This window comes from Callorhinus ursinus, unplaced genomic scaffold (genome assembly GCF_003265705.2).
Source record: "Callorhinus ursinus isolate GAN/ISIS: 27379988/994484 unplaced genomic scaffold, GSC_fseal_2.0 scaffold1, whole genome shotgun sequence".
Classification (NCBI taxonomy): Eukaryota; Metazoa; Chordata; class Mammalia; order Carnivora; family Otariidae; genus Callorhinus; species Callorhinus ursinus.
In genome coordinates this window covers 142,410,304-142,437,370 of record NW_027397063.1, presented here as the reverse complement: position 1 = coordinate 142,437,370, position 27,067 = coordinate 142,410,304, and the positions used below count along the sequence as shown (strand labels likewise).

General features: G+C 37.9%; 2 protein-coding genes across 15 annotated transcripts in view; one reads left to right on the top strand and one right to left on the bottom strand.

Moving 5' to 3' along the window:
* Nucleotides 1-27,067, bottom strand: part of LRRFIP2 (LRR binding FLII interacting protein 2) — a 108,776-nt gene that overhangs the window by 44,381 nt on the left and 37,328 nt on the right. For 5 of the 14 annotated variants that reach the window (XM_073902188.1, XM_073902194.1, XM_073902200.1 and 2 more), the window contains exons 4-16: nt 25,971-26,021; nt 20,273-20,320; nt 20,132-20,176; nt 16,636-16,704; nt 14,651-14,692; nt 13,108-13,173; nt 11,100-11,174; nt 9,587-9,634; nt 9,462-9,506; nt 8,565-8,612; nt 8,042-8,098; nt 3,549-3,617; nt 1,212-1,301 (exon numbers count right to left, since the gene is read on the bottom strand). The exons of 4 other annotated variants lie outside the window; for them this stretch is intronic. In XM_073902188.1, the coding sequence (XP_073758289.1) occupies nt 1,212-1,301; nt 3,549-3,617; nt 8,042-8,098; nt 8,565-8,612; nt 9,462-9,506; nt 9,587-9,634; nt 11,100-11,174; nt 13,108-13,173; nt 14,651-14,692; nt 16,636-16,704; nt 20,132-20,176; nt 20,273-20,320; nt 25,971-26,021 (753 nt within the window). Of the gene's footprint in view, nt 1-1,211; nt 1,302-3,548; nt 3,618-8,041; nt 8,099-8,564; nt 8,613-9,461; nt 9,507-9,586; nt 9,635-11,099; nt 11,175-13,107; nt 13,174-14,650; nt 14,693-16,635; nt 16,705-20,131; nt 20,177-20,272; nt 20,321-25,970; nt 26,022-27,067 lie in introns of those variants that run through there. 5 more of the 14 variants (XM_073902192.1, XM_073902197.1, XM_073902204.1 and 2 more) reach the window with 4 other exon arrangements.
* On the top strand, nt 5,468-6,107 carry LOC112833432 (ubiquitin-conjugating enzyme E2 N-like). Its single transcript, XM_025884601.2, has one exon. It carries the CDS (start codon nt 5,494-5,496, stop codon nt 5,950-5,952), a length of 459 nt encoding a protein of 152 aa, XP_025740386.1. The 5' UTR covers nt 5,468-5,493; the 3' UTR covers nt 5,953-6,107.

The window sequence follows — 27,067 nt, the reverse complement described above, 5'->3', positions numbered from 1 at the left end:
GTTTTTAAGAAAAAAAGGTGTATACAATAAATTAAATTGTTTATATCTACAAAAAAAAAGAATAAGTTGCTAAGCAAACCAATAAAATGAGCAATATTTCAGGGGAAAGACTTGGGAGCCAATCTTCCAACTCAGCGTGCAGAGGTTCCTTGATCTAACAGAGGGCAAGAAGACAGGGTTACTAAACAGCCAGGTTTGAGATCCAACAATCTGGGATACTTACGGACCATACTTAAAATTATTTTCCAGGATTAAAGTCATTCAAAAATAGCTATTTAAATACAACGAGCAATGTGCTAAATATAAATAATATCTCTTCATTCAAAAACTAACGTTTTGGTTAGGAAACACTGCCTCTCACCTGCTTCAAAGTGCTTGAAAATCAGACAGCATTGGTCTATGGGCAAAACAAAACTAATCCCAGCAAGGGACAGGAGGTGTCAAAGAGAAAAAGAGGCTATTAGATCAGGCAGGGAGATATATGCTGGTTGGAGTTCCTTCATTAAGACAAATGCCTCAAGGCGTCGAGGACAATCTTTCCTAAATTCAGTTCCCAATGCATGTGAAAGCAATGGACAGGCATTTCTTCAAAATAATGCCATAGTGCAGATGTTTAAAATCTATTTAGATTCTTCCCAGTTACCACAAATTAGTGACACTTTACTAAGTAATATCTTCGATTGTTCAACCTTCAAAGTCTGTCTAATACTTTATATATTCACCAAAATAAAAAGGGAAGAAAAATTTTAAGACTCATCAGGGATATCTAAATATGGGCTAGGTATTAGAGGTTTTAAGGAATTATTTTTAATTTTATTAGGTATGATAATGGTAGAATAAATATGAAAAAGAAATTCTCAATTAGAGATGCATACTAAACTACTGGGAAATGACAGGGATTTGCTTTAAAATAATTCAGGAAAAAAAAGGAAAAGGAAGGAAAGAGATGAAGCAAAACTGGCAAAACACTGGTAATTTTTGGAGCTACTGATGGGCTCTACAGGGGAAATTTTTCACAGAAAAGTTTTTTTAAAAAATCAGAGCATATCAGTATATACATTCCAAAACAAAACAAATAACTATACTTTATGTTACTGTATCCCAATAAAAATTAAAGCAGTAAATTAAGTTCCTAACTTTCAAATAGCTAATGTATTAGCCGTTAGTCACAAGCCTGAGACACCAAAACCACCCCCATGCAATACACTCACGCTGGTCAAATCGGGGATACTGACGTCATCCACCTCAGAGACTACACTCCCCCTACGATTGGAGCGGCTAAAATAATCAGCGGTAGAAACCTTTCAATCAGAAAAAATGAAATGCTTTAAAGGTCAAGAAAAGAGAGAGGAGAAGGATAAGAACATTGTCAAATGAGGGGAAAAAATATTGTTTTGGTGCTTGATAAAGTATCATGCAATGACGATACCGCTGCAATTAACCTACTCAAAAAAAGTAGAAAAGAAATGTAAAGGGGTTCCTAAAGGAAATCACAGCTCCCTTAAACAAGCTTTTATGCACCTTAACTCGAGTTGTATATCACAGAGATCATTTACTGCCAAGGGCCAGCAAAGGCTCCCGTGTTTAGCACATGCATCATCCTCACTAGGATAATATTTACCCAAAGCCTCTACCATATTTCAAAAACTTAGAGTTCATTACAGCTATCAACTCTGTTAAGCACATATATATGCTCAATGCAGCATTCTTTGCAGGGTATTTATTGCACTATTTGCCCAATTTCTACACTTCCCCCTTTTTCATATTCCTCAAGACCAGGAACTGTGAGACAAAATAATGGAAGAACTACACTGGCCCCTTTCTGGTTCCCCAAACTCAGTCTTTTCCCACCTGAGACTTTCTCATTGGCCTAGAAAGCTCTTCTCTCGCTCTTCAGGCAGCTGGCTCCTCCCATTCCAAGTTGCAGCTCAAAGGTCACTTCTCTGGGGGAAGCCTTCTCTGACCACGCCATCCAAAGGGATGCACACTCGCACATGCATCCCTCAATGTTCCCTGTCCCATCACCTGCTGTTCTCTTCACAATGCCTGGGGTTACTTCTCTTTTCTTCCTTTGTTTACTTATTTTCTCTTTCTTTCACTAGGATATAAGCTCCACGAAATCAGAAATCTGGTCTAGCTTACCACATTATTCCCAGCACTTAATACAGTGCCTCACATATAACAGGTACTCCATAAACATCTGTTGAACTAATAAGTAAGGAGTATTTTTTACCTCACTTATCAGCTTTCCTTACCTCAGCTCTGTCTGATTACCTTGCTTAAAAACTCTTCCATTCCAGGAAGGGAATTTGGAAGTCCATCCACAGAGACAAAGGCAGCTTACAAGTGTGAAGTTTTGCTAAGGGCTAATGCAGTCAAGCAACAATATTTTTATTCATAGTAATAGTAATACAACTTAGATTTACATATACCTAATATTTTACTGGTTCCTACTGTCTCAAGAATTTTCTAGATCTTTTTCCATATAGTATTCATTTGCATATATTAAGCCTACCTACAAAGACAGTCATTAACATCCCCATTACAAATAAATTGCCATTAACACAACTAACAGGTTGTAGAAGTGGCTCAAACCCAGGCATCATTACTTTAAAGTCCCTGCCTGCCCTTTCTACTCCTTCACTTTCCAAGGTGCTTTCAGGTGTCCTGGCTTGTTTTTTCTCCTTCAGCTGTATGAGCATTAACTGGCTCACCAATTGACCACAATTGCCTTAAACAAGTCACTGCATTTTTGGCAACAAATCTCACAAACACTCGGTGTTCCCCTTTTCTGTGAAAACTTCAGGTTTACAATCTTTCACAAAACATGGCTCTTTTCTAGCTCTAAGCTGACATATCATGCTTACCAATGTAATTTTCAAATCAATTCTTAAATATAGCAAAAATGTCATCAGCTCTCTGAAAAACTTCCAGCATCATCAAAAGAATAATCTGAAATTACACCAATCTGTATTTTGACCTAGCTATTTGTTGTCTCTACAATTACTACGCTAGCTGAATTTTTGGCCAGAATTTCTAAATTTTGCCATCAACGACTCTTAAAAAGTTCACAGGTCTTAAAAGATGTATAAACTATAAACAATACATCTTAAAATACACAGCGAAGAAAGCAACTGATGGCAACATGATTTGTAATCCATAGTTACGAGTTTTAGTGGAACATTCATTTTGCCGGAATGAATAACTTTTCATTCCAGTAACTTTTGTTACTGGTGAACTGTGCACATAAATGCATGTGCATAAAACAGCAACAAAGAATAAAAAGTGAAAATCTTTCAAATACACAAAGACCAGCACATAAGAGGTGTAAAGAGGCAAGTTACTGATGAAAGCTTCCATCGCCCAACAGAGAATACATATTCACAGGAACACATTTTTGAAGGCAAATTATTCAGATAAGCTAAATTTGAGGAAAATGCTCATTTTTGTCAAATGCAAATTTCACTTTCCAGTAGATTTCATGGGACCACATATAGGGGGGCAATTTAAAAACTTATTGTATGAGTTTGCATGCAAACCACGCTCACCACACTGTCCCTTCGCCCACGACTGGCACGACCAGAAGATGCAATGCTTGCAGTGTCATCATCGGTAAACTACAGATATTAAAAGCAGATAATGAAAAACATGTGATTTCACTACAGGTCTTACCTGGCTGTAAGCACATTAGGTAAGGTTTGGGGAAGCATGCAATTACTCTACATGAGCATATAATTAGCACCATCTGTTGTGCACCATCAAACAGAAAAGTGGCTTCAAAGTATAATAAACTATCGTTAAAAACCAAACGATATTTCTAAAAAGCACAAAGAATAAAATACTACTTTCTCTTTTATTTAAGTTGTAGAAAAAAAGAGGACAGGAGTGGAGGGCTAGGGCATAAATAGACCAACCAAAACCAGCTAGGGATTTCATGCTTTTTAAACCACTAGGCCCTTTGGAGCCCATCAGGGGGTCAACAAGTATACTTAATGCTTAAGTTTGGGAGAGAAAATATAAGAATATCTTCAAGTGAAATAAGTCAAAGACAGAATTTCCTACCAGCAAGGACACTGAAATGATGATTCTTATTTTCCTTTATTCATTCCTATGCAATGGGTGGAGATATTTCTAACATCACCCTACAGTTTTCTTCCTATTTCACGAGCAGCAGAAGACTCATCTTCCGTGTGTATAAGTTACCTCCATTCTGACATCACTGAGGAACCATTCTGGCATCACCGAGATAATAACTCTGAACCCAACTTGCAAATGAAACAAGATGTAGCCAGCACACAAGGAAGGACAAGGTTCTACACTTGACTGAAAATGTACTGCCATAATTTTGTTTGCAAGGGGCCATCATATTGGTACATTAAAAATGCTACCGGGCCCAAGAATTGCCAAGTGGAATTTTATTACGGAGTGAGGTAAAAGTAAACTTCCTACTTAGATCAAAAAGCATTTACCTCCTTAAACATTCCTGTGTACATTTTTGTTAAGTATAGGAGTGGAATTCTTGAGAAGTGCCACTTGGAAATGGCAGGAGAACAGAGCCCAACATGAATATAAAATAAAATCCATATAGCTCACCTATTCCACTCCACAGAGCAATCTGTATTGACCATTAAGAAACTGCTTTAGTAATTTCTCCTATTTTGACACTGTCAAGAATAACAAAGTAGTTCCTAAAGTCATCATTTGCCATTGGAAATGTAAATTAGTTTAGTCTCTTTGGTGGGCAATACAGCAATACGCATCATAATTTAAACGTATATATTCTTTGACCCCCATCATTTAATGATTAGCAATTTACCTTACATGAGATCTACTCATAAGTACACAAAAATACACCTGAATACGAAAGTCCATTACTCAAGTGTTTGCTGTAGCAAAAATATAGCAACCTAAATGTCCATCAATAGGGAATGGGAAATACAAGCTTCCAGTTATTTAATGATTGACAAGGATAAAAGCCACAGCATAGAAAATCTAATCAATGGTACTGTAATCACACTGTATGGTGACAGATGGGAGCTACACTTGCGGCGAGCACAGCATAATATACAGAGTTGTCAAATCACTATGTTATACACCTGAAACTAATGTAACCTTGTGTGTCAACTATACTTCCAATTTAAAAGCAAAAAAACAAAAACAATACCTACGAAAAAAATAAATCTATCCAAGAAATCCTCAAAAAGAAATGAACAACCCATGCACTAGTGGGATAATATATTGCCATTAAAAAGAATGTGCTGACATAAAACTATCTCCAAAATGCATTCAGTAGAAAATGGAACATAGGGAAAGGATCAGGGGACTTTTACTTTGGACTTTCCTTAAGCTAATACTACTTTTATAACTTAAAAAAAAAGTTTTAATATTCCAGAAAGATTAGGAGATTAGAATTATCCCAGTTTTGTCTTTTATGTAAACAATTTTTAAAAGCTGACTTGTTGAGACCAGAGGCCGAACTCGGGATCTGACAAGATGGCTGGGCTGCCCCGCAGGATTATCAAGGAAACCCAGCGTTTGCTGGCAGAACCAGTTCCTGGCATTAAAGCAGAACCAGATGAGAGCAACGCCCGTTATTTTCATGTGGTCATTGCTGGCTTCCAGGATTCCCCCTTTGAGGGAGGGACTTTTAAGCTTGAACTATTCCTACCAGAAGAATACCCGATGGCAGTCCCTAAAGTACGTTTCATGACCAAAATTTATCATCCTAATGTAGACAAGTTGGGAAGAATATGTTTAGATATTTTGAAAGATAAGTGGTCCCCAGCACTGCAGATCCGCACAGTTCTGCTATCGATCCAGGCTTTGTTAAGTGCTCCCAATCCAGATGATCCATTAGCAAATGATGTAGCGGAGCAGTGGAAGACCAACGAAGCCCAAGCCATAGAAACAGCTAGAGCATGGACTAGGCTATATGCCATGAATAATATTTAAAATCGATCTGATCATCAAGTTCTCCTGTTCTCCTGTTCTGCCAAGACTTCTTCCTTTTTTGTTTGCATTTAATGGACACAGTCTTAGAAACATTACAGAATAAAAGCCCAGACATCTTCAGTCCTTTGGTGATTAAATGCACATTAGCAAACCTATGTCTTGTCCTGATTCACTGTTGTAAAGCATGAGCAGAGGCTAGAAGTACCATCCGGATTGTTGTGAAACGTTTAAAAGCAGTGGCCCTTCTCTGCTTTTATTCATTTCCCCATCATGGTTTGAGTATAAAGCACTGTGAATGAAGGTAGTTGTCAGGGTTAGCTGCAGGGGTGTGGGTGTTTTTCTTTATTACTTTTTTTGAGGGGAAGAGGTAGTTTTATTTTAATTTTTTGGGCTCCTTTCCCCCCTTTTATGGTGATCTAATTGCATTGGTTAAAAGCAGCTAACCAGTTCTTTAGAATATGCTCTCTAGCCAAGTCTAACTTTATTTAGACGCTGTAGATGGACAAGCTTGATTGTTTGAACCAAAATGGGAACATTAAACAAACATCACAGCCCTCACTAATACCATTGTGACTTGCTGTCAAGTGTAGAATCCTTCCTTCAAGAAAAAGCTTGTGACCATTTTGTATGGCTTGTCTGGAAACTTCTGTAAATCTTATGTTTTAGTAAAATATTTTTTGTTATTCTACTTTGCCTTTGTACAGTTTATTTTACTGTGTTTATTTCATTTTCCCAATGTGACAATCATATTTAAAAATTAAAACTGATGGAACATTCTCTTTTGGTCTTCACCATCTGACAAGTTGATCCGGCAGGAGGTGGATTTTGCCAGTTTCTTTTCCCTGATGCAAACTTGTGTTAAGATGTCACTGAACGGAGTATTTATAAGCTGGCCCTGAGCATGCATAAAGCATTGGTATTTGATTTTTTTTTACCTCCTAGAAATTTGAATAAATGTGTTTGTGTTGTCTGATTAGATGATCATAGGTGTCTTGCCATGATGTTTGAAACTTACTGTACAGGAGAGTCACAGCAAAGCGGCAGTTGTGACTGTGCAGGACTCACATGTTGTGCCACATTTGTTTGTGTCTGGCATTTGGGATATGACCTTTTTCTTAGTTCTTGTCTGGAAACCTCCTGTGTAACCACTGGTATGTGCTACTAGGAAACACCAATCTGATAATCATTTGGGGTTGCTGAGGCATTTATGAGGCTTCCTTATAGACCTGATGAGCAGATCTCAAGCAGCCACCTTGCGTAAGTGTCATCTGAAAGGTTTCTTCCTTTGAAAGTATCAGATCCTCAGTAATGATTCTTTCATCCTTCAGTATTTGCTATGGGAGCTCCTGTTGTGATATTCAGTAATTTTTTTCTGCATTGACAGAGTTGCTCCCCTCAAAAAACTGTTCTTTCCCACCCTTCTCCATATCGAATTCCCTATCCTTGTTCTTTGTAAGTCATCAGTGTAGCCAGTCCTGAGTATGTAAATGTTAACCCGCAGGTTGGAACCTTTGTCTCTCACTATTTAAGGTAATGGATATTGTAGCCCGTCTGAATTTGCCCCACTCTTGATTCTCATAACTTCTGGAGTTTCTTCAGAATGTGGTGTATTTTACTGGGCTCCTATGTAAGATGAAGAATTATCTATTAAAATTACATTTTCAACATAAAAAAAAAAGCTGACTTTTTTTATTACTTCTCCTTTCACTCCATTGATTGAAGTGCTGGCAAGCAAGTGAAATGGCTCAATGCAGGAAGCAGAGACAGAAAAGAGAAACATAAGATAACCAACCCATACAGTGAATCATCACCACGAAAAGATAAGAAGTTCACATAAACAACAATACAGAATTTTTAAAAATTCTAATGGCACTGGTTCCAGACTCATTTCAGAAATTGTGTGCTAAGTCACATTCACACAAAAACCAATTAGGACAAATTAATATACCTGAGTCTGTGTACTGAAGGAAAATGATAATCCATGCACAAAAGAGTGAAACACACATCCTCAATATTCCAAACTGTGAGTACAGATTAAGGAAACAACTGAAAGTATCTATAAAGCATGCAAAGAGACCAGACAGCTCACCACAGGACTGCTTCGGGCCGAACTTGTTCTTGATGAGTAATAACTGTATTCAGATGGCTATAAAGTTTCCAAGAAGAAAGGTTTTACAATAATGGCCACCTCCTTTGCCTGCTGGGGGAATACGTTCGTGACCCTGCACCTAAGTGGCCGCTGGGTCCCGGGGTGAAGGTGACTGTCCTCCCAGGTCTGGAACTCTACCTCCCTCCCAACCCCCCAGATCCAGCAGCCCTCAGCTGGAGGGTGAGGAGGGGAAGAGGATGCCCTGAGGAGCACTGCTCCCATCCTCTTCCTCAGGGACTAATGAGCAGGAAAGGAGGTTTCTCCACTTATATTCCCTTCATACTCTGAGCCATGATTTCCGGCAGGCAGTTCCTCACAACTTGGCTGAGAGTCACAGTTGGCTAGCTTACGGGTCAGAGCTTATAGAGCAACTGCAGGTCAGATTAAATGACTTTTTCTTTGTAAGTAAACTGTACCCACCCACACACCGCCCTCCTCACCACCTTCCCCTGGTTGGACTTACAGTTCGAGACCCGTAAGGTTTATATAATCCACCATCATACAATGACACCTAAAGAACAGAGGAAATACCACTCATCTATTTATTCAGGTATCAAAGTTGTTTTGAAAATGTCACAACTTCTTCGAAGTACTCAGTTCCAAAAAAGTGTTGTAGTGTAGTGTGTCAGGTGAGAAAACTCACTGATATGCGTAAAGTCCTACATCAGTCCCAAAACTTCAAACTCACACTTCCTTTAAAAAGCACCATTACAGTACTTCTTTTTACCATCATGTTATGAAACTAGAAGGAACATTTATGAATTTATTCTCTCTCAAGAGGGGACTGAGCAGAAAAGGAAAGTGAGGGACATAAAGCATTTTGCCCACTGGCACAATAAAATGAACCTACAAAGCCTCCAGTTGCCAGTCTACGAGAACAGGCCACAGGACAACAAAGCAACAGCCAGCTCACAACTTGCACATTACACAGAGCTATGGCGCACGTTACACAGATAATGGCTTTTGCTTCCTAGTCAGCTTGCTTTATTAGAGCCTAGTATTAACACGGCCAAGGCCAGAGCTGTCCCAAAGGAAATATGACATCTGTGCATGGGCAACCATCTCACAAAAGTATACAAGTGTAGTGGGGCCCATGCAAGTTTGTCTTCTCTACAGGAAACCAACTGTAAGCAAGGGCCTACCAACAGCCAGCAGTATCTGGAAAATAGGGCTGGTTGGGTTTCTTTTTTCTTACTACCCTAAAGTTTTGCATTTTAAGCATTGGCAGCACATTCTGCAGTGTACATAGCATCAAAGCCATGTGTCCTTGACTATTTTGGAGGAAAGCTGTCAAGCCAGGGTCAGCACCATGAGAGTGGATCCACCAGGAGTATACACATTGGAAGAGAAAAATACAAACCAGGCTGGTACTTCTCAGCAGACCAGAATTTGCAGTAGAGGAGGCCTATGAAAAAAGTGCATGATTTAACCCAAAGAAAAGCAACTTCAGCTCTGAAGGCAACACACTTCTTAGAAAGTACTAACCCTGGTACTCTTTGAGGTCGCCAGAGGGTCACTACACAGGGAAGAAGACTGTTAAGAAACAAAAACAAAACAGAACAAGATAATTCAGCAAAAGGAGACTTGGTCTCTCCATCACGAGAGCAGAAGCTGTGTTTATTCTACACTCCATAATTGATGAGCAATTCCTGAGTGCTTACGATAGTTAAGTAACACATAAGGTGAAGAAAACTTAGCCATTAGAAATCTTTTTGAATACCCATTTTAAGGGATAAGAGAAACACCTGGAATAGTTTTCTATAAATGTGCTTAAGTCTTACTGGGCTTTCGATAGTAATGTTAGGAGATGGGGTGGCAACCTAAGAAAACACTCAAGAAAAGAGGGCCACGGCACAGAGAGTGTGGAGGACAGCGACCACACCCGGGTCACCAGAAGCTCCTGGGACACTTTCTGAGATCTCACAGCAGACTCTTGATGAGCTTAGCCTGACTGCTGAGGAACCAGGTAAATGATTTCCAAGTTACACTACAAATACATAACCCGTGGACAAAGTATCTTAGTTTAATCAGAAAAAAATGTACTGGTCACAACGAATTCAAGTCACTAACAAGGCACAGCATTTTTAAAAATGGAATTAAATCTTTCCTCTTCTGACGTCATCTGAAAATAATTTTCAACTCTTTTTTCCAAGCCCATCAGACAGGGAAAATAAGAATATCTAAGTTGCGTGTGCAGGTTTTGACAACTGAATTATTTTCCATGTACTATGTGCCACATATTTATGTTTTAAATGTATGATGTGCCAAATGTCTTGAAAAAACAAGGATTCTAACATTAAACAAATATAATATTCTTTACATCCCATTTACAGTTTAAATTTTTACACGTAAGCTTTTATTAAAAGGCAAACCACCATGATGTGTAGTGATGCCTACAACTTATTCTGAAATACATCCCCCCAAAAAAGATGGATCGATGGACAGACAGATGGATAGACATTAATACGATAAAGGAAACACAGTAAAATATTAATTGTAGAATCTAAGTAGTAGGCATGTGGGTGGTTAATACACAATTCTTTGAACATTTTTGTATGTTAAGTATTTTTTATTTTAAAAAACTGGGGAAGGGCACCTGGGTGGCTCAGATGGTTAAGTGTCTGCCTTCGGCTCAGGTCATGATCCCAGGGTCCTGGGATCGAGTCCCACATTGGGCTCCCTGCTCCTTGGGAGCCTGCTTCTCCCTCTGCCTCTCTCTCTCTCTCTCTGTCTCTCATGAATAAATAAATAAAACCTTTTAAAAAAATAAAAAATAAAAAAATAAAAAACTGGGGTAAATGGTACTCATTTATAAATGTGGTGGTTCAATAGTTCACATCATCTAAAGATACACAGGCTCTATGAATTCAGTTACCATAAATCAGTGTACACACAGCCACTCACAGATTAGTTCTAACTAGTCAAAATGCAAAAACCAGGGGTTAGAAGTGCGTTAAAGTTAGATAAAACACACAAAGCCAAAAAGCTTGAGACAAACCCGAGTGTAGTAGGCAGAGGTGGGTTTGCTATGTCTAAGACTGCTATAGTTTCTCTGGTCAAAGTAGAGTCCACTCTGCAAAAAGTAAAATTAAACACATTTTCCTTAGGTTAAACATTGTTGACAATACACAAAGGCAAACTCTAATACTGCCAAACCCTCTCTCCTCCAAAACAATGACTTTAAAGCACTGAATTGCATTAAGTAAAAGTCAAAATAATAATTATCTCAAGTCTCCAAAAAAAGACTAATATTAAAGGTTAACTGTATTCAAACCAAGTCATTACTAATTTTTTTTTACTTTAAAAACATGAGCATAAACCCTCAGTCAAAATGGAATGGAAATGATAAGTGATTTATTCTCATGTCATACTTAGTAACATCCTTGAAAAATCCAAGACAACTGAGTAATTACCACTTTTATAATCCACTTGGCAATGCCACAGAAAATAGTAGTCTTTTTCTTCAAACTTCTCCTAGTCCCATTATTTGTCAAAATATCGAATTAAGTTACCAAAGACACAGTGCAAGTGTGTACGAAATAGGTTTGGCCTAAAACATCTATGGCAGGTTCATCTTCAATACGCCGCACAAAGGGGCCATTATACGGATTGTGATTACCTGGCAAAGAGGACGTCATCTATAAAACTCCCTTTCTAAATTATCCAGCCATCTTTTTCACTCAGAGTTAAGGAAATGTCCGCAATCCCTGACTGACAGACTCCTCCTGCACTGCTGACACTGCAATTGGTGGGGGGCGGTGGGGGAATCCCTGTTCCCACTGACTCCTGCCACTCCTGGCCTGGCCTCCCCACACCATCCCTTCAACAAGGCACCAGGACTCACCTCTCCCCAGGGCTCCCAAGGCTTCGCCCTCCAGCGCTTCTCACTAATGTCCTCTCCATTATATTCCCTTCTACCTGCCAAAGTCTACTGATCCTCTCTCACCCCACCAAAGGTCGGAGCCCCTTCCACAGGAACCAGTTAACAGGGAGCTTGGGAGTGATTCTCCCGCCAGTACTGTGGCAGCCCAACAGAAAGAGGCATTCCTAATACCCCAAATGGGCATTCTGGACATATTTTTACCCCACAGAAATGTTTAGCAAGGTGGCTGGAATGGAGCACTATTAGTTCTGCAGTTTAATGGCATTCTAGGTTAAAGAGTTTTCTGCAAGACAACATGGGAACTCTGCTAACACACACTTCGTTGTTTCTACCAGAAAATTCATTCCACGTTCCCAAAATTTAACCTAAAAACAAACTCTCACAATGAAACCTATTTGTGAGTTTGGCACTGCCTATAACACCACAACTAAATAAAATTTCTAAAATAAGGATACAAATCTCACTAAACCTGGGTGACTGGGTGGCTCAGTCAGTTAAGTGTCTGCCTTTAGCTCAGGTCATGATCCTAGGGTCCTGGGATCAAGTCTCGCATCGGGCTCCCTGCTCAGCGGGGACTCTGCTTCCACCTCCGCCCCTTCCCCTGCTCATGCTATCTCTCTCCCTCTCTCTCTCTCTCTCAAAAATAAATGAAAAATCTTGGGGCGTTTGGGTGTCTGCCTTTGGCTTGGGTCATGGTCCCAGGGTCCTGGGATCGAGTCCCATGCAGGGAGCCTGCTTCTCCCTCTTCCACTCCCCCTGCTTGTGTTCCTGCTCTTGCTATCTCTCTCTCTGTCTCTGTCAAAATAAATAAATAAAATCTTCAAAAAATAAATAAATAAATACTCTCACTAAACTTATTCTTGAAGTATATTCCAAAGGACAGTTCATAAATGAAAATAGGTGATTAATGAACTTCTTGTACTAACTTGATATTAAATCCTGTAAGTGAAAACAAAATTACTTTTAAATAAGATTCTGATAAATCATGTTTCAGTATGTTATCAAATTTCAACAATACCTAAGGCACACACCAAAGCAGTCATAATTCTTAAGTTCCCTAAAAGTAATCAGGGAATTTTACAGCAGCACAAGACAGTGGGACATGAGACAGAACATAACTAACCAGTGGGTCTTTATGAGAACCAGAAGACCTCCTCTTCATTCCATAAGAATGACTGTAAGAATGATTCTGGAAGTAAACATGTGAAGTTAACTTTCATGATCACATAGTGAAGTTTAAAAAATAACTTAATAAACTTCGTCTTAAAATTATACACAGAAAGATGCATATGAGATACAGAGCAGTCTCCATGGAATATATTTACCAGCTGTTAGTAAATGATTCATGGCACTTGATTGACTAGCTAAGGTATCTAGCACCTCTACACATCCTCACTCCCCCTCACTTTCTCCTGTGCCATCCCATCTCCATGTACAGCCAGCTCAAAAAGATGTAATTAGGACTCAGAGCCACGCAGGGCATTTGTGAAGATGTTCACCCCACATCTTATTTGAGTCCTTTCTATCTTCTTTATAAAGGTATGGGACACAAGAGGGTTGACCTCCTTCTAGGTCTTCCTTAGCAAAAGGCCAAAAGGCAATCTTTTGGGATCAACCAAAACAAGATTGAGAGAGAAAGAACATGGCATTGCTTTGCCCAAGAAAATACTCCTGACCCAAGTTAGTGGTCCCACAGCACATGCTGCTCAGGAAGAAAACAGCCAAGATGGTATGGACTGCCCCTTGTAGCAACAACTTTATCAGACAATGACCTTACACGCAGGTCCTCTGAAGACAGCACTGTCTCAATACATAACTTCTCCCAGGAGCACAAAGACAAGTGTATATGAGGGAATGAAGGAGGACAGAAATACTACTATAAAGATCATTAGGTAGACAAGAAATCCAATCTAGCTATACACTGCCCACCTGAAATGAGGAGGTGCTAGCAACGTCCTACTTAACAGCAGTCTGCTCCAGGCAAATCATCTGTCATATGCACAGCTAGATCCTGAATCCATCCACTCATTTTTCTTTTTTGAATATGCATATCCTTCCTTTTATACATTACCCTGAACATTTTAAGAGATGACTATATTGTCTAGAAACTCAGGGAATCTACTGACATAATATTAACCCAAGGAAAACATGCTATAACTAAACTTCCTTGGCTAAAATTGACATACATAAAAAACCAACCAAATCAAGCAAAAATGAGCAGGTATAACTGATGTTTCAGGTATCACCTGTCACTGCTGGCTATTTCCTGTTTAGCAACTTCACACCTGCCGGCTTGTGACACATAATAAGAAACACAGCAGGGCCTGTATTTCAGTGGGTATCAAACACTGCCAGAAACATGTCTTCCAGGCAACGCATATGTGTCATTTGAGGAGCTCATCACTTTAAGAAAAGATATTACTACCAATCTTAGTCCTGGATAAGGAAGCAAATCATTTTTATCTGATCCTGAAATTCTAAAACAAAAAATTATTCAAATGTTCAATTATGCCACCATTGCAAAACAGTCTTTGCATTGTTGGCCATACGCTTTCCCCAAAACATAATAACAAACCTGTGGAAAGTTAGTCATAATCTATGATTAGCATGATCAGGCATTTATACAGTAAAACTCTACATTTAACACAAAGTCATGCACTACATACTAATGATGAAAGTCTTGATGATCTATCCTTGAGAGCATCATACTGGATTTCAGAAAAAGTTGAATGTTGATTGTATTCCCCAAATCAGAAATATAAAGAGGAAAAAAGCAACATTTGTAAAGTTACTAAAAATCCAAACTGTAATTTAAATAAAACAATTTAAAAAAATCCAGCACTACTTTAAAAGCTAAAAATTATTATACACAAAGGCTAATACATTTGAATTAAAGAATCTTCTTCCCCACACCCACACTTTCCTAATATAAGTGATTGCTAAACTCTTTGTACATGTAAAGCTGCATGTTCTCTTTCAAACACAGAATTCCTAGTCAATAATGGCGAGATGACTCAACCTCAGTATACCCCCGCACAAAACACCCGCAGGGAGCCTTTACATGCAGGAATTAAACATTTTGAAATTAAAAAGATGTTTTACTTTTTATTATTGTGGCTGTTACCATCATTTCCCATTGTTTGAAACAGGGCAAAAGCAAGGAAGGCATGGACAACGAAGTGAGAGCACATAACTAATATAATCAGGCTTACAAAAAAAACAATTGCAGCATCAAAATGTGGAAGTTCCCTTGGATCTGCCTGTGGACACACAGCTGAAAAACTTCCTTTCTCAAGAACTTTCCCTATTAAAAACACTGAACAAAACTGGAAACTTAGTCCAAGCAAAGTGCGGAATATGCACAGTATACATACAAGTGTCCGATTAAATATCAATCAAAGAAAAACACATAAAATTTATGATAAGACCAGAAAAACCACATTTCATGTAGGGTCTTTAAGAAAATACAATAATAGGCATAATACCACATTTCAAGTCCAAGAAACTGAATTAAATAGTAACTACTTAGAATTGTGATTTCCTAATTTTGTTTTTTAAGCATTCTAGCTTACACCTTTTAAGCAATCTTACCCAGAAGAGGCAAACAACAAAGACTGTTATTACATGTATAACAAAAATCTTGTTTATCTAAAATTTTCTAAGATGCCTAAAGGTGCACATTTAGTAAATTATGTGCAATGGTAAAATAGTCAGTGACATTTCCCTGAAAAGTAAAGTTCCTTCTCTGTAGAAATTTCACTTAGGTCTCCTCTCCATTAACAAAATATCTTTTTTGTTTAAAAAAAATACCATCACTAAAATATGTATTACTAAAGCCACACATTCTTGCATATAAACTATTCTGCCCTCCCAACCAGATAAGTTCACTGAAGAAAACAGTCACGTCTTATGTTTTCTGATCCTCTCTGTAGCACCAATGGCATTTTACAAAGGCATAGAATTTAACAAAGGAATTGAAATTGACCTATTTCAATTTTCCTTTTCCAAAATATAATGCAGAGTTCAGATGGTTTTTAAAAAAACTGCTGAATCTATCTGATAAGAAATCCATAGTTTGGACACTCCAACTGCTACTAGAACAACTGGGTAAACGAAAAGAATCGCCCTAGTACATGCCAATTGGTATCTATGTTGTTTAAAAACAAATAATTTGGGGTAACTGGGTGGCTCAGTCGGTTAAGCGGCTGCCTTTGGCTCAGATGTCCTGGGATCGAACCCCACATCGGGCTCCTTCCTCAGCAGGGAGTCTGCTTCTTCCTCTCCCTCTGCCTGCCGCTCCCCCTGCTTGTGCTCTCCTCTCTCTATCTCTATCAAATAAATAAATAAAATCTTTAAAAAAAAAAAAAACAAATAATTCATCAGAGGGAGAACTGAAGATATTAAGGGCTCTAGCTAAAACATTTCCAAATCTTTGACAGTCTATCAGAAAGAATTTGTTTAACTCCCACAGAAAGTTACCTGAAAGTCTTCATTTGAAATAAAATTAAAAGAAATAGAGCCACTTTTTGTTTGTGAAACAAAGTTCAGCAAGTGTCAATTTCCATTAGAATATACCCATTACTCAAGCCCACAGAACTCTGAAAGTCAAAGTGCATAATATTAACACTGCACATTTTTCTGAACTACACACCATGATGTCTTTCCTTTTGGGTGTACTGGCTCTGCTCCAGTGTGTCCCAGTTATGTCCTTCGATGGGTTCTTCCATGGAATTAAACAGTGTAGGAGTAAATGACAAAACACAAATTGCAAGCATATTAAAGTTAAATTCATTAAAATTATATCAAGGGTATTGATAATTAAAGAGGAACTAATATACACAACAGTAAAAATCTGCACCAATAAGAAATTGCAATGTACCCCTACTACTCTGGTTCAAGATGGACTCAATTTTCTAATTTTGGACCTCTACCTTATAGTCTTCTCAAATTTCAATATAAAAAGCAGTGACAAGGCATTTTTAAGATGTTTTTCAAAGGCAGATTGTTGTTGTTGTTGTCTTTTTAAGATTTTATTTATGTATTTGACAGAGAGAGAGAGAGAAACAGCATGAGAGGGGAGAGGGTCAGAGGGAGAAGCAGGCTCCCCGCTGAGCTGGGAGCCTGATGTGGGACTCGATCCAGGACTCCGGGACCATGACCCAAGCCGAAGGCAGTCACCCAACCAACTGAGCCACCCAGGCACCCAAGGCAGATTGTTTTTTAAAGAAACAGACTGTTTAAATTCTAAGCTCAGGGCTTTGATTTCTTCCTCCTTCCCCCAAACCTATCATTCACAGTCTTGAACTATCTTTGTTCTTTTTATTTTTTATAGAATGTCTATAACATGGACACCATTTCCAGCCCAAATACCTTCTGGCAGGTCATCTTTCAAGAAAGTATTAACTGAAGTTAATTGGATAAAAAAAGATTAAAGTCCTAAGAATACGGCAGAAAACCTTAAATACATCTGCCTCACATCCAGGTACTGCTTATGTTCACACATCAAATACAAGGTCTAAAGTGTCAGACCTTTTTAATATACAGCTCATACGTTTTAAAAAATAACTGACAAAGAAATACCAAAACTCCCAAATTATATAGCAAATCCCCATAAAGTTTAGGTCAGTGTTTAGGCCATCACATTTATTTTTAAAAGAGAACAAAAGCTGTCTACATATTCAGCTTAATGTATGTGGTAGTTATTTTTTACTTTTTTAAACTTTTATTTAAAGATTTTATTTACTCGTCAGAGAGATCAAGAGGGGCGCCTGGGTGGCTCAGTCGGTAAGCGTCTGCCTTCGACTCAGGTCATCATCCCAGGGTCCTGGGATCGAGCCCCACGTTGGGCTCCCTGCTCCACGGGAAGTCTGCTTCTCCCTCTCCCATTCCCCCTGCTTGTGTTCCCTCTCTGGCTGTCTCTCTCTCAAATAAATAAAAATCTTTTAAAAGAAAGAGAGAGACAGAGAGAGCACAAGCAGGGGGAGTGGCAGGCAGAGGGAGCAGCAGGCTCTCCGCTAAGCAGGGAGCCCAACGCGGAACTCGATCCCAGGACTCCAGGATCATGACCTGAGCCGAAGGCAGACGCTTAACCAATTGAGCCACCCAGGTGTCCTGTGGTAGTTATTTTTTTTAAAAAGTAAATAATCTGGGGGCTCCTAGCTGGCTCAGTTAGTAGAGAATGCGACTCTTGTGAGCCACCCAGGTGACCCCCCCAATTATATTTCTTTTAAACAATGTTATCAGTGAGCTTTCAGACTTATTTCCAGGAAATCTAACTACTTAAAATGTGCTGGGTATACACTCGTACACAATAATGTACTAGAGTCTCCTCTAGGGTGTAAAATTTTTATTAATCTTCATGTTCACACTCAGATTTTTTAAAATACTGTGAGCTTTACTCTTTACCACAGTAGCAAATTTTCACACTTACCACAGTGAAATAAAATGCTGTGAGAGTTCTAGTTTTATCTTAAATTTATTTAATGATATAATTTCCATAAAAAGAAAATCATCATCATTACTTTAGACACTCATGGTAACCAATTCCTTATTAGCTTAATTGCAGGTTTAATTTCTCTTGTGCTTGTTTGCAGATTTGTTTTAGAGGATCCTAAATTAGGGGTGCCTGGGTGGCTCAGTCAGTTAAGCATCTGCCTTTGGCTCAGGTCATGATCCCGGAGTCCCAGGATTGAACCCCGCATCAGGCTCCCCGCTCAGCGGGAAGTCTGCTTCTCCCTTTCCCTCTGCTCCTCCCCCCTTGCTCGCTCTCTCATGTGCACACACACTCTCTCTCAAATAAACAAATAAAAATCTTTTTAAAAAATGATAAAAAAAGTTTCTTAAATTAGGTCAAACTTGGATTGTTTTACTGTTCGGTTAAACTAATATCAATATATAATCAAGTTTCCCTGAGACCACATAGAAAATTATAAATAACCAGCTTGATAACTGTGTGAAACTTCACACTATGAACATTATAATGAAAAGCAAAGGAAAAAGCCAGAAATTTTTTAAAAATGAGGAGAGATTGTTTTCAAACTCTCAACACTCAACTTTCAAGCTTTTATTGACTAACTCCCTGTATGATGTTTAAAGAGAAAAAAATCTCCAGGGAGAAGCAGGATGAATTTATTATCTTAAAAAATGTTTCTCCTGTAAAATCATTCTTAAGTTGCTGATTAGGTTGCTGTGAAGGCTTGTTAATATTCTTATAAATCTAAAGTTTTGCAATTAACTAAAATATTTATGATTCAAAGTGTACTGACTTCTGTAAAAAGACAAAGATTACATTCACCAGTAAGAAATATGACTAGAGTAAAGGACTATTTCAGAGTACAAACACATCTGTAACTCATATACCAAACACACTTGGTTTCTTGTATTACACAAGACAGAAAGAAAACTAGACTTAGGGAAAGTTAACCAATATAGACCGCAACATGAAAGATCATTTTACTGATGAAAAATCTAGATATACACATAATAATATTGTCAATGCAAAATTAAACGAATTGCTTTAAGGTTTAAAGCACAATTCTTTAAAAAGAGATCAGTGTCTTGGCACAATATACAAGACTTTAATGAACGAAGTCTCATTTACCTTGATTTACAGCAATGCATGCTAAAAAGCCAAGGCATACTACAAAATGTTAATCAAAATGTTGAGGTTTGGTAATTACTATAAATATGATAAGCAGGGAATTTTTCAAATCAGTAGCTCAATTTTTCCATGTAATAAAACTAGAATTAGTCAACCAAGCCCCAAAGCTATTACCCATTTAATAAATTATTTAAAAAAATAGGAAAGTAGGAAAATCTGAAAGTTGAACCACACAGATGTCATTCCATAAAAATCAATCTTCTTATTTTGCGATACTTTTCCAAAATCAAAGGTCCTTTTATACAAAAAGTAATACATATGTTAATAGTTTAAAATATTCATGATTGTAGAATTGATTTATATTGATTATAGCAATAATTTAAGAGAAAGATCACTTTCCAATGAAAGGACTTTGCCAATTTTTTTTTTTTTTTTTTTTTTAAGGCAAAGGAATATGAACACTGTCAGATTGTTCAGGCAATAATGCTGCAGAAAGCTCAAACATATAAGCTTTGCTATCATGGTGCAAACAACTTAAATTACCAACCCTGTGACTGCCAAGACTTCGAATGGACAATGCATCCTCAACTCCCTGATAAGAACAAAAACAAACATAGCATAAGTTTGTGGGTGACTGCATGAAGTTAAAAAGGGGCAAGTAGGGGCAAGTTTATTGGTTATTACAAACCAGATAAGGTCGATGATGACTGGAATACCTGGCCCTTTCTGAATCTTCCTGGGAAAGGAGAAAGTACATGGAGCGTTAATCACCAAACAGAGGGTTGTCTATCAGAAGAACTGCGCAAACAACTATCAGTTAGGAGCACAGCAGCACCTTCCTTATAGCAAGCAGGTGTGGACAACTCAGCTTCTAAAGTTGGTTCTGGGGCAGCCACATATTTCAGGTGGAAAGAAAGTAGCAATAATAATTTTGTGTATGTGTGTCTGACCACTTGTAGAATGTAATCTATAAACGACCAAGAGAGCTCAATATACCAAGATAAAAATAAGCAAGTATACTTAACAAACAGAAATTGAGTTCAGCATTAAGGGGCGCCTGGGTGGCTCAGTCGTTAAGCATCTGCCTTCGGCTCAGGTCATGATCCCAGGGTTCTGGGATCGAGCCCCACATTGGGCTCCCTGCTCTGCTGGTAGCCTGCTTCTCCCTCTCCCACTCCCCGTGCTTGTGTTCCCTCTCTCACTGTCTCTCTCTCTCTGTCAAATAAATAAATAAAATCTTTAAAAAAAAAAAGTAGACTTTTATCTATTCTTTTTTCATTGTGAATGTTCATTTATGCAAGGCAGGAAGAAATGTTTATTACAAAGATAGTTTAAGAACTTAAAAATTTTTGGGTGATAAATAATTTTGTGCTCACTGCAAAAGAATTTCTTTTTGTTTTCTTGCACCCCTCTACCTGGAAAAGAAAAGAATAACTAAATAAAATAGCCCCTGTGTCTGGTTAATATGAAAAACTACTTATAATTAGAAGAAACTACATAAATATTTTAGAGCTGGTAAAATTATTTCAAGAGTTATGCTTCATGAAGATGGTAAAAAAAGAAAAAAAAAAAACATGACCACAGCCTAAGAGCTGACTAAATTAAATGCAATTCTAAACTTTTTGACAGTCAGCTATTAGCAATGGAGCATTAAGTCCTGTCTGTGAGATCAAATGACTAGTTCCTAGAGTCTAATCACTGCAACAGTAAGGAACTTCTGATCTTTCAGAATTTCAAAGTCCAAAGTGGTAAAGTAATTTGCACTAAGTAAGAATCTACACACAACTGTCCAGTTGGGTTCATGGCTAATCAATGCTGTCTCTTCCAAAATGAATCAATACCTCAACACCATGTGGCACTACGGCATGATCATTACACAGGTGGAACAAATAGATGTGGTTATGTCTGATCATCCATTTCAAATTACATAAACACCACAACCTAATGCCTTATTTTGGTCATGATCTTTCAGCATCCTTCAAAAACACTCCTGGTTGTCATCTGCTGTGTACACTGATGCATGTGATCAAATCTGTTCAGAAGTCTGTATAAGCGCCAATATGATTCAATGATATAAAACCCAACAGAGTGTTCTGAACTTTAGGAGTTCATCACTGGTTTACATTTTTGTTATATAATAGACACATGTAATCTGCAAGAAGCCAAGCAAATTTCTTCCTTTTTCCCTATCAGGTTATATACCACAAAAGTTTTGGGAGCATGTGCATAAACCCAGCAGAGTAGGCACAGTTTATTGAGTGGTAACCAGTTCTAGGCTAGTTAGCTTTAAAGAACCTTGTGCTATGCAGGCAGCCTAATTCTACACACCCCTTCCCAGTCTTATTTGGGGTACTAGGGCAACCTACATAGTTTAATGTTCAATCTTCCCTTTAACCTTTTTTCATTCCACCTACCACACAAGAGCACTTTTTTAAAATCGACCTCTAAAAACCACAGCTCATTAAAGATGTAGCAAAGACAGATGAATTCATATTTATTTTCAATTATGCTACTTATAAAAATAATTCTTTTTTTTAAGATTTTATTTATTTATTTGAGAGAGAGAGAATGAGAGATAGAGAGCACGAGAGGGAAGAGGGTCAGAGGGAGAGGCAGACTCCCTGCTGAGCAGGGAGCGCAATGTAGGACTCGATCCTGGGACTCCAGGATCATGACCTGAGCCGAAGGCAGTCGCCTAACCAACTGAGCCACCCAGGCGCCCATACTTATAAAAGTAATTCTTAATAAAAATATCTTAAACAACTTATTTTTTAGCCCCATTTGGGAAAAAATGGCCTAAAAAGACCTTAGAAGACTACAGAATAAAATGTAAACCCCATACAGGCCAGTTAATGTGAACTGCAAGAATACAGTTTACTCCACTCATAAACTACACCTTAAACCAGCACTGTCCACCAGAACTTTCTGTGACAAAGTGGAAATGTTGTGTTTGTGCAATCTAAAACAGTAGCCAATGGCCATTTGTGGCTATTGACCACCTGAAATGCTATAAGTATAACTGAGGACCTAAATTTTTAATTTTAATCTATTTAAGTCTAAATGTAATTACCCACATATGGCTGGTGGCTACTGTTCAAACAGTAAGGCGAACTCAAAGCAAATTTTCATTATACCAAAACACCCACAAAGCACATATTTTACTAAGAGGCTGCCATGTAGCGCCACTCATATAAAGAGACAGGCATTCAGGTAGTTGTGAATTACTGCCCCTACCTTGAATACTTCTGCACAGCGACAAATATGAGAGAAAGAGAAGGAAACTCTTGTATGAAAGACCCTAGAATTATTTTTAAGAGCTAGAAAGTTCCCTAGAGATTATATAATCCGATCCCTTCATTTTAAAGTAAAGAAGATTGCACCACAAAAAGATTAAGTAGGAATCCACAAAGACATAAAGCTGGGACCAGCATGCAAATCTTCTGACTCAGTAGACCACCAAACCATAAAGAGACCATCCTACACTGGCTAAATCTACACTGATTACAAAACAAGAGCATGAAGAAAATGGCCAGGTAACCTGGGTTTTACTCAAAGATTTCTCTTTCTCTGTAAGAACAAGCAACTTCATTTCCCAGGTATTCTAGAATAGTATTTTAAACTGCCAGTTGGCTTTTCCTGAATTAATAGCATCAGGGGCCAAGAGAAAAAATTTCAGCAACTGTGTTTCTAGGTACCAACTACAAGGCTGACTATCCTTCTCTTCCACAGTCTGGGAAACAATCCATTTTCATTGTCCTGGAAATCATTAGCAGTATAAAGGATTCAAGGCAGAAAATAACAGGACAATGCCTTAAAAAATGGATGTATAAGGGAGCCTGGGTGGCTCAGTTGGTTAAGCGACTGCCTTCAGCTCAGGGCATGATCCTGGAGTCCCGGGATTGAGTCCCAGGATGGAGTCCCAGATAGAGAGTCCCGTGTCCGGCTCCCTGCTCAGCAGGGAGTCTGCTTCTCCCTCACCCTCCGCCTGCTGCTCTGCCTGCTTGTGCTCACTCTCTCTCTCTGTCAAATGAATAAATAAATGGACGTATATTTGTTCAAGGCTTTCTGGAAAACTGTTTTGATACTTTTAAATTAATGGAAATGAAACATAGACTGCTTTTAAAAATTCACTTGATGTGGGGATGAAGTGATTTTAATGAAAGAAGACCACAGCCCACTGAAAACATCTGGCCCTGTTCTCTGTCAACAAGTAATATTTAAGTCAAGGCTAGAGCCATTCCCTCAGTTTCAAATTAGGAAACCTCAAAAGTCGCACATTCTCTTCCAGGTCACGACATGCTGATGGAGACACTCGGTTTAAAAACGGAAACACTGGCCTCACTAGGGCTATCTGAAGGCCTACAAAAACTTGGGCCCTTTCATCTTGGTCCTTTCACCTTCCAACCCATTAGCAGGTGTGGCGCGCTCTCTGACCTTTGAATTCTGGCTCTGCCAATGACTGAGCAAGTTGTTGGCTTCACCAATCCTTCATTACCTTATCTGTAAAATGGAGATAGTGGTCCCTATCTTATCATGTGAAATGGAGACATATGTAAAAACCACTAGCACAGTGCTGGCATACAAATCGCACTCATTTGTTAGCTTCATTCCCGAGCCTCATGCCCTGGCTTTTCCTGTTCACATCCCCCAACATCCACCCCCACACCTAGAAAGTGTGAAAATTAGGAGAAATGTTTAACATGGGTAGATTTTTCCTTCTGATAACTGACAACCCTATTATTTGTATATGCATTATTTTATTATAAATTTATTGTTCTTTATATCTTATATATTGTGACTACAACATGCCAACTTCTACTATAGGCTCATAGACAATGCAGCCAGAGAGACAAATAAGCTGAAAAGTGAGACGAAAAATTAGTTTGAAAAGAGTAAAAGCAAGTGTCAGAAGGGGTTAAGTGATAATCATTCCCACCTGAAACTAAACCCCATCCATGTTCTCTGCCAGTCGGAGCTATCACTTAGAACTTGAGTTAGTCACCGTCTACATTCTAAACCTCTAAACCCAAAATGTTCACCCTTCCATGAAAATCTAGTGCACTCACTTCCTGAACTGCACACATTTCAGAGATAAAAAATATGTTTTCATCTTCATGGCCTTGGAATATGAGACTTTCAATATAGGCTTTTCTTCTTATTTAATGTTTTGGTGCACCCTAAGATAATAAAATCTCAGGCAGTTTAATTTTAGATCTATAATACATAATTTTTAAAAATGAAATTAATATTTCCATGGAAAATTTGCAAGCAAAAGTGATTTCTTTTATTCACACAAAATGTTCTTAATGCATCAACAGTAAGATAACCCAGTTTCATGCAGAAGACACTTTAAATAAAACCAATTAGGCTAGCTTTAGTAACAAGAAAGGACAGATTCTACTCCAAAGTAACAAACACATTCATGAGGAATCACTTAATTATAAGTAACCAAACATCATCTTTCTCTCCTTTCTAAAATATCACAATGAGAAGTATGATAAAGTTTTAAATCTGTAGGTCAGTACAGTCATAAATATTTTTTACACTCATAAATATTTTAATTCTAGTTGTACTTCAAAATGCTGCTACAGAAGGAATTTGCTTATAAAAATTTCTTGTTTAATAGCAATTAGTGGTTCCTAACCCTTTAGGGATCACAGACTCCCTTGAGAATCTTGTATTCATAACACCTGTGGGGCACTTCACTTAAAAATATACATACATTCAAAAGTCTGCGTGAGACTTTAAGGCTTCCTGCTCCATCTCCCAAGCCTATTCACATGGAGGAAGAACCTCTGCAATAGGAGAAAACTGGTGAAATCACCAACATTGAAAAAAGTTCAAATTTAGGAATGATTCCCAATAAGTAATATTTTACTGGTTCACGATTTGCTCTTGTAACTAAAAATTTGGGAGTGGTGGTAGAAGATTCGAAAAAGAACTGAGAGAAGTGAAAACATAAGAGTAATTTTCATAGAAAATTAAAGAATGACTTGGGTCATCTCTCAATGAGGACATTTCTGCCTAGTTTTTTTAAAAAAGAGAGAAAGGAAGGGGGGAGGAGGGAGTGAAAGAGAGGGAAAGGAGAGGGGGACAAATTTGAGGGAGACAAGAACAAACTCAGAGAAAGAAAACACATCCATTTACTCAGTCTTTCTTGGTCAAGAGCATTCATGACAAAAGTGTGAGGCTATAGACTACAACAGAAAATGGATGGACTCCAAGTACATATTTGGTCCACTACAGACAGAAGAGACACACTCTGACCTTTAAGTTCAAACATGGCAAACACTCCTACTTGGCAAACTATTAGTCAATGTTTTACTTCAAGATTGCATTATTTCAGCAACTGATCACAACATGCAGGGCAGGCAATCCTGGCCTACCAGCCACTTCTGAATCTGTCCCCATTTCCGATCAAAGGAATAATGAGAGTGCTACAAATGCAAAAGTTTCATCAACTGAAGTTTCCAACATACTGCATGATCTGAAAAGTCTTAAATTAATCCTATACATTTGCCCTGAAGAGCAGTGATCGTTAGCTCAACATAAGTTACACATTCAAAATACAGATAATTACTAAGCTAAATATGCTCAACAATGAAGAGATATATGGCTTTCTGCAATTTAGAGGAAACGGAATTTATACTTAGCAACAATCTTCTTATAATTTTACTATAATTTTAGGAGTATAAAAGACAGTGCATTGCAACACTTTCAATTTAAGCCAAGAATTGCATTCAATATTTGAAACTATATATGAGATCAAAAACAAAAATAGCAACATAGATATCAACTGTTTTGTGGTTTAGTTTTTGAGCTGTGAATAAAATCTATACAGTTCTCTTCAACACATTAGCAGCAGTCCACCACCAACACCAAAATAAAGTGTTTAATACTATTAATAATATCCTGCAGGCTTTTTCCCCTTTATACCAATATGGCATCAGAAATATTTTTTATGTGAATTTTCAGAGTCAGGTTGATGTCAGAAGGAAAGAGTTAAAAAGAGTATTTATTTCATTTTAAAGCAGCCCAATTTCTATATGCCTATTTTATTTTTCTATTTTTTGCTTTTCTTTCTGACGATAAAAATGTATTGAAATTTATCTACAAAAAAGCACGAAGAAAAAACAAAACTAATCAATTCCACCACTGACAAACCAAAGTATTAATAGTAATCATTTCTAAGTAGTTTTGGTCCCTATATATGATACTAGTTTTTTAACACACAATGGGAGTCCTACCAGTCTTAACAACTGTTGTTTTTTTAATTTTCTTGCATGAATATCTTCCTCCATTATTAAATATGCTTCAAAACTGTAAGGTTGAATGACTTCACAGTGTTTTACTATGTAGATATAATAATATAATTAACCTAAACTCTAAGACAGTTAGGACTATAGTAAATAACTTTGTCATCTCTAAGCTGACTTTAGCTAATATAAGTAAAGCACTCATCACACCATAACAACTTGCTACA

What these genes read in the sequence shown, in the direction of transcription:
- LOC112833432 (XM_025884601.2), top strand. Translation starts at nt 5,494, where the DNA reads ATGGCTGGGCTGCCCCGCAGGATTATCAAGGAAACCCAGCGTTTGCTG.